General features: G+C 37.4%; 1 protein-coding gene across 1 annotated transcript; it reads right to left on the bottom strand.

The window, feature by feature from the left end:
- Window positions 1-5,855: 5,855 nt before the first annotated feature.
- On the bottom strand, window positions 5,856-7,031 carry LOC114535439. The gene has a single exon (XM_028556747.1). The coding sequence runs from the start codon at window positions 7,029-7,031 to the stop codon at window positions 5,856-5,858; it is 1,176 nt and encodes a 391-aa protein (XP_028412548.1).
- Window positions 7,032-8,087: the final 1,056 nt, after the last annotated feature.

The raw sequence follows: 8,087 nt of genomic DNA, 5'->3' as shown, positions 1-8,087 counted from the left end.
ATGACGGTTTTGGTGGCCTTTGGTCAATGGATATGCTAACAATAAAATCCTTTTAGGGAAGAAGGGCTGCATACTCCTCCCAACCCTTGCAGGGCTTTTTGAGGACAAGCCTTTAGATCGGGATCTTTGGGCCTTCTGTGTTCAGACAGTTACCTGTGACGACCAATACCAGTTGCTTTCCTTAGGGAATTCTCCGGTTGTGGTGCCTGGCGAAAACATGTACAAACTGCCTAGGGGAGGATCTAGGGGTGGTCACACCGATCACGCGACTAACGTAAAAATTTTGCATAAATTAATTAAATTCAGTGCAATAATATTTCTCAGAACGCAGTCCAGTTGTAAATTTGGTCAGTTGCAAAGTATTTTTCTCTCTGATCAAATTAAATGAACACCGATCTCTCAAGATTCCGCGCTCCTGAATTTAAGCTTATGCGTTTCCATAGAGAAATTTTGCTCGTTCTGGAGGTTTGGTCTGCTCGTTCTGGAGGTTGGTTAGGGGCGTTCTCATCAATCTGATTGGCCAATTTGGTAGTTTCCATAGAGACAGAAATTCTGCTCGTTCTGCAGGTTTGGTCTGATCGTTCTAGAGGTTGGTTAGGGGCGTTTCTCATAAATATGATTGGCCAATTCGGTAGTTTCTATGGAAACAAAAATTCTGCTCGTTCTGTAGGTCTGGTCTGCTCGTTCTGTCTTATTGGTTGTTTCATTCTTGACTGATCAGACGATCTGAGAGACTGAGACAGTGTGCAGCAGAATTACCCGCTCAAACGCGAAGGTCGAAGTTTTTCAGCGAGAATTTACAGTGTGTTGATTTTACAAGTCAGTTATGTCTTGTGTCAATATATTTGAGAAAGTGTGGTCGGCGTTTCAATGGGATGGTCTTGAGTATCTTCAAATTTTATTTCAAGATTTAAAAGCAGAGGTAAATGGGAGAAGGCCGTCAGTGGAAGAGTTGTTGAGCGTGATAAACAACTCCAGCGTAGCTCTCAGTAGAAACTTCAGTGCCGAATCCTCAAGTCTTTTCGGGAAAGAAAAGACAACATCTGTACAGCAATTAGGTAAGTGTGTATGAATTATAATTTTATTATTTCATTGAACTTTCCTGTGAAATGCATTTTAATGCTTTGCAAACTGCGGCTTAGTGCGACCTCAGTAGTCAGCACAGCATTAAATGTTCATGAAATTTACACTCTGGAAAGTGATTTATTCTCTGGAAAGTGATTCCAGTCTCAGAAGTCGAGATTGGAGAAATAGTTCCCAGTTTAATAAAGTTATTATAATTCATAAACAGTAGTTTGTTTCTTTTACAGACCATCTCCATCTGGAAATTGCCTGTACAGCTCTGTGTCTTTGATACTGGTAGGCGATAACAGTTTGGTGCAAACTTTAAAAGTTTTGACATCTATAGAGCTTTTTATTGATGCACCATTTTATACTAATCATCCCCATTTTATATTTGCTGTAAATCAGCATGCTGAGTTATTTAGCAACCTCAACAACCTTCTGCCTTTGTGTGTCTCTATGGAATGCCTGGTGCCAAAATGGATGATCTAGTGCATCAAGAGGCCATTTTGAATTGTTTTGATGGAAAATGGTCGTAATTTCTTTGCATTTTAAGTCTTTCTTCTGCTTTAAGTAGGAATATCTTTTCTTATCATCCTGATTGTGGAAAACTCAGGTATAAAGTTTTGTTTCATTGCATGGTAAAGCCCCCTGCTAATGTTATGGAAGGAATGCATGATCTTCACATTTTATTTTGCTTTGAAGGTATTTTGGAAAGTTGGTACGGTGGCCCACAAGTGCAAAACACAAATGCAAATTCAAAACACAAACGCAAATTCAAAACACAAACGCAAATTCAAAAACACAAACGCAAATTCAAAAACATAAACGCAAATCATGAAAGCACGAACACAAATTCAAAACACAAACGCAAATTCAAAACACAAATGCAAATTCAAAACACAAACGCAAATTCAAAACACAAACGCAAATTCAAAACACAAACGCAAATTCAAAACACAAACGCAAATTCTTAATTATTTATCCAAATCCAAAACGAGCTAGCGCACCACAAATTTAAAGTCAACAAGGATAAGTTTATTAATATTATTGTTGCAAAGTATAATACATTTCTTAGTGCATTTTTGTCTTTTGGCCTAGTAAAATATAAAATTATTGATATGGAGGAAGCGATCCGTTTTTCTACGGAAGAAATTTTAAGTACAAAATGATACTGGAATGTTTAGAAAAATATCATGGTATCAAAATATGTAAAAGAACGCTCATCACCAGATTACAGGAGTATGGTTTGGGAAGAAGAAGATACAACGCGAATGAAGAACAAGTTAGGGAATGCGTTCAAAGAGAACTACATGAAAATGGCAACCTCTTAGGATACAGATCAATGTGGAGGAAACTGCAATCAAAATATGGCATGCGTGTGTGCCATTCAATATTTCAAAATATCTTAAAGGTGCTTGATCCTGAAGGTTGTGCAGTAAGAAAAGCTCATAAGCTGCAGCGGAGGGAGTATTTAAATCCTGGTCCAAACTTTACCTGGCATGCCGATGGGTACGATAAACTCAAACAGTTTGGGTTTCCCATTCATGGCTGCATTGATGGGTTTAGCAGGCGAATTATGTGGTTAGAAGATTGTTGGAACAAATAACGACCCTCGGGTCATTGGAGGATTATTTCTTGATTGTGTTAAATCCCAAAACGGTTGCCCGACAATTCTACGAACGGACAAAGGGACTGAAAATGGTATAATGGCCACTGCTCAGTGCTACTTACGTCGAAACCACAGAGATCACTATAATGGGATGAAAGCACATCGCTATGGATTGTCACACAGCAACCAGCGTATAGAGGTGTGGTGGGCCATGCTACGTCGGTCGTGGGCATCGTGGTGGATTAATTTTTTTAAAGATTTGGTAGACAGAGGTATTGTTGACACAAGCAATATACTTCAGCTGGAATGTCTTTGGTTTTGTTTCATTAAAGTGATGAGGGATTCCCTAAAGGCTATTAAGGAGTGCTGGAATGCCCATTATGTGAGAAAATCCAGATACCACACTGCTCATGGCATTCCTGATCAACTTTTTTTCTTGCCCGAGTCAGTTGATGCGGTTGATCATAAGGTAGAGTGCCTGCAACTTGATATCCAAGCGATCGAAGGCAGCGTTGCCGTGGAAGATGACGAAATACACAAAGTACATCAAGAATATTTTAATTATAATTTTTCAATATTACAACTGCAGGAGCCAACAACATGGAACGATTCTCTCAATAATTATGAACTGCTGATTGCAGCAGCCCAAGTGTGAACCAAGAAAAAACAACGAAAAAATCTAACAAACTAAGTGAATTCATATTCCAACGTAGTATAAAACAAGTAGGGACCTTAAGCAACAAGAACACGAAAGAAAAACCACTTAAAAAACTTAAAACATAGGCATATTAAAAACGCGTAACTGGAAAGCAGCTCTTAAGCTGACCTTTATCCTTACTGGTAAATGGGAGTACGAAAGTACAGTTAACGTCCAGGACGTCAACATTATTGTTGCTTAAATTGCCTAATATAAGCCATAGAATTGTATAGGAAACACTTTTTTACAATTGGAGGAAATTGCTTGCAATTCCATGTCATAAGCCAAAATTTATCAGCCGAATGTATAAAAGCCACAAATTTAACCGCCAAAAGTTTACGAGGTTTCAAATTAAATTTAACGTTAATTGCTTCAATTGCCACCTATTTAAGTGTTCTTTGTTAAAATAATATGAACTTTACAACAATATATATATAAACTTTACATATATAGTGTGTACTAAAAGTTTTAATAGCTAATATGCATGTTATAAGCAATATGAACAAATAATTCTTATAAGACTTCTAAAGATACAGAAACTCAAGTAATTCAAAAAACATAAAAGAAACATGTAATATTAAACAACTTCTGCCTTATACAAAACGTGGCTTGGGATAACAAACACCTTAAAGTGTATATGAAATGTCACCACCGTCTCCAATGTTTTTATGGATTATTGTTTTTCATGATTTGATAAATTTTTTAATATATTTTTTAATCGCAAATTTTGAAAAGAAAACAAAAAAAATTGCATTCAAAAGTATCCTCGTTAAGGTAATTTTTGTCAACCGGAAGTTATGCGAATGCGATGTCACAGTATGGATCAAATTACTTGCGCATCTATATTCTTATAAGCGTGTTTAATTTAAATGAGCTGTTACTGCTTTCCAAACGTTTAAACACAATTTCATTGATGGAAGCTGAATTAAAAAAAAAGAAAAAGCATCGTGGTGGTTCTTACTGTGTTGCTGGAGGTCCTGGCAACATTAGTTGTACAAATAGGGCATATACAGAGGGAATTTCGATGCACAAATTCCCGTCAGAGAATCGCAAGCATATCCGTGCACAATGGATACGTTTTGTTCAAAGACATCGACCGATGTGGCAACCCTCGACAACATCTTGCCTGTGTTCTGCCCATTTTGCGTCGGATTGTTACACACAACAATTTAAAAATTAAACAAAACTTACCGTAAGTTGAAGTTTGATTGTAATTCTATGAGTTATTGGACAAGGAAACTAAGGAGTCACGTGAGATATGTGCACGCAGATCGAGTGTTCAGTCTTTAATGCAGCGAGAGATTTCAATTTGTGAAACGTTTAGGGTGGGAAAAAACCAACCTCGACAATAAAAATTCAACTTCGGGTGGGTGACTCCTTAGTTTCCTTGTCCAATAACTCATAGAATTACAATCAAACTTCAACTTACGGTAAGTTTCGTTTAATTTTTAAATTCTATTTCGTCATTGGACTACGTCAATAAGGAGTCACGTGAGATATTCAAAGCATGGAAATCTCGAGCATAATTTAAGCAACAGCCCAACTCTTTAATTTCAAAATTTAAGAATAACAATGTCTAGCTTAACCACTATGTGACAAAGCAGAATTCAGCAGAGCTTGACCAAAATTGTTTTCCACTTGTAATGGTTTGTTGTAAAATTTATTGAATGTTGTGGCATTAGACCATCCAGCTGCTTGTAAAATGGTTTGCACATCCATATTTGATCTTTTTGCTGCTGATGATGATGCAACTCTAGTACTATGTCCTGTGAAATTGCCAATTCCAGCTTTCTTTAACACCTCTTTGAGCCACCGAGATATTGTGTCTGTTTTTACCCCTTTGTGTGGCTGTTGATAACTGATCAGCAGTTGACTGCACTTGCCTCTAAGATTCGTAGTTCTCGCAATATATTCTTTCAGGACCTTAACAGGACAGAGCTGTTCATTTGGTGTGAACGATTTCACAACTAATGGACCTTGGTGTTTTCCAGGTCGAGATGTTTTGAGTAACGTTGTAAAAAGGAAAGTGCATTCATTTTTCCCAAGTCTCATATTATCAAGTGATAATGCTTGCAAAGTTTGGCATCTTTGTGCAGATATCAGTGCAAGAAGCATGGTTAGCTTAACTGTCAAATTCTTTAGAGTTAACCTTTCAACTGGATGCAAAGTTTGTAGGAAATCAAGCACTATTTTTACATCCCAAATTTCTTGATGTTTTGGTAGAGTTGGTCTTGTTTCGTAAACTCCTTTCATAAATCGAGAAACAGAAGGATGGCTACCAAAGGGTACATTGTTTGATAATAACTATATAGATGACAGAGCACTCCTTGCTGTATTAATTCCACTGTAGCCTATACCTTCATCATATAACCTGCCTAAAGAAATTGATGCCCTGTTCTACAGTTGGAGAAAAGAGATCAATTTTCCCTTCACTACAGTACAGTTTCCATTTTGACAAAGTACACTCATATTGTTTTCTTGTGCCTAATCTCCAGGAGGCTTCCATGATGTTGGTAGCTGTTGAAGAAAACCCTCGGTTTTCAAGTTGTTTCCGGATAAGTGACACATCAGTAAAGTCATTTTGTGATGAAGAGGGTGTCTTTCGTCCGGGTTGCTGGGTAGATATAATGTTAAATTGTTTGATGGTAGAACTACTGGTCTTTGAATTAACATTTTCATTAGCACTGGCCACCAAGTCTGTGTGGGCCACTTGGGTACTAGGATTAGTCCTTCTGATTTTTTTTCCTGAATCTTCTTCAAGACCAGACCTATTATGCTAAATGAAGGAAAAGCATAAAACTTATAATTTCTCCATGACATATGAAAAGCATTCACTGCTAATGCCTCTGGGTCTGGATTATATGAGATGTATGATTTGACCTGATAGTTAATACGAGAAGCAAACAGATCAATGTTTGGTGTGAAGTCAAGTTTTTCACACGCTTGTTGAAAAAACTTCTTATTAAGGGACCATTCTGTGTTACGCCTACACTTTCTGGATTCAAAATCAGCTTCAATATTTTCCTTTCCAGGAATACGGGCAACTGTGAGCCAAATATGGTTTGTGATACACCAATCCCAAATAGTTTTTACCAAAGTGTTTAACTGAGGAGAATGGCTAGTGCCCATTTTATTAAGTATAACTTGAACTGTGGTGTTATCCACCAAGACTTGTATGTGTTTATCTGATACAAGCTCTTTGTATGCTTTTAGCCCTAAATACACAGCTAGCAGTTCAAGGTAATTTATATGATTATCTTTCTCAGTAATGGTCCAGAGGCCCCCTGTGGACAAATCATTCACTGCACACCCCCAACCTTGTTTTGAGGCATCTGTGCGAATTATAATTTGTGGTTCTGGCCTATGTATTTGATTGGCAGCTGTATCTATCAAGTTAACCCACCACTGCAGCTCCTCTCTAGCAAGTGGTGTCAACCTCATTAATGCATCGAAATTTTGGGCATTTTGTTTTAGGGCTTCTGTTTTTTCATGTTCTGTCAAACGAAAGTGAAGTGGGCCATACATCACCCCTGGAAAACTGGATATTATGAGGCCTATCACTTGTGCAACCTTTCGAATAGAAAGCCTTTCACATAATAAGAGGTGCTGTACTGATGTCTTAAGCTTATTTGCTTTTTTAGGAGTAAGGGAGACTGTCATAGTAATGGAATTCAATAAAAATCCCAAAAATACTAGACTTTGTGTAGGCCTGAAGACAGTTTTGTTTGGATGGGGTACAAACCCTAGATTGTCCAGGAGTTTGATGGTATCGATGACATTGGAAATGCATTCCTCATGATCATTTTCCCATTAAAAAAGAGTCATCAATGTATGGTGATGACACATGCCCTTGTTGTCTTAATGAGGCGAACACTGGTTTCATTAGTTTAGTAAACTTCCTTGGACAGCAGGCTAGCCCATTAGGAAGGCATGTAAATTTATAAACAACACCATTCCAAATAAACTTCAAATATTTCTGATAATTTGGTGATACTTGAACAGAGTAATATGCATCTTTAAGATCTATCGATGCCATATAACAATTGTGTGTCATTAAATTTACTGCTGTCCAAATAGATTCCATTTTAAAATGCATATATAACACATTCTTATTTAGGTCTTTTAAATTTAATGTTAACCTGTTTGAGCCATCTGGTTTGGGCCTAAGGAAAATTGGAGAGATGAATTCATCTTTTTCATGTATGGAATCAACAATGACCTGTTTGGCTAATAATTGTTGGTTTTCTTGAGCAATTGCTCTATTTTCCTGCTCAGAAAATTTGTTAGTCTTGTAAGTCGTCTGTCGTGGTAGTGAAGTGAACTCAAATTTCTCCCCAGCAACAGTACATAAAACTTCTGGGTCAGAAGTAATATTTTTCCATTCATTCAGTTTTAATGGCAATTGACCTGCTTTAAACGTTTTTGTTTTGCACTTGAAATAATCGATAACAGCAGGCATGAGCTCTTCGAAATTGCTTACCTGTAAATTTTGTAAAACTGAATTGTCTGCAGTAGTTACTGCCACTGCGTGTTCCTCGTCTGCAAATCTTTCTTTGAGTGGAAAGAGGCTTTCGGTGGGTGCTGCTTCCACTGGCGACCCTTGGATAAAAAATGATTACCTCTTCGCTGTCTGTTCTCCGTGCCATTGTTGTTATTTGACCAACTTGTCGAAAACCGACCTCGTCCTTTTGCTTGACTAAATCTTTCTTGGACGGT

The sequence above is a fragment of the Dendronephthya gigantea genome, unplaced genomic scaffold (genome assembly GCF_004324835.1).
Source record: "Dendronephthya gigantea isolate DGI-Jeju-01 unplaced genomic scaffold, DenGig_1.0 000118F, whole genome shotgun sequence".
Taxonomy (NCBI): domain Eukaryota; kingdom Metazoa; phylum Cnidaria; class Anthozoa; order Malacalcyonacea; family Nephtheidae; genus Dendronephthya; species Dendronephthya gigantea.
The sequence above is the reverse complement of the archived record's forward strand: the minus strand, read 5'-3'. Positions and strand labels throughout refer to the sequence as shown.

Excerpts from the sequence above, each read along its gene's own strand:
- LOC114535439 (XM_028556747.1), bottom strand. The coding sequence starts at position 7,031 with ATGACAGTCTCCCTTACTCCTAAAAAAGCAAATAAGCTTAAGACATCA.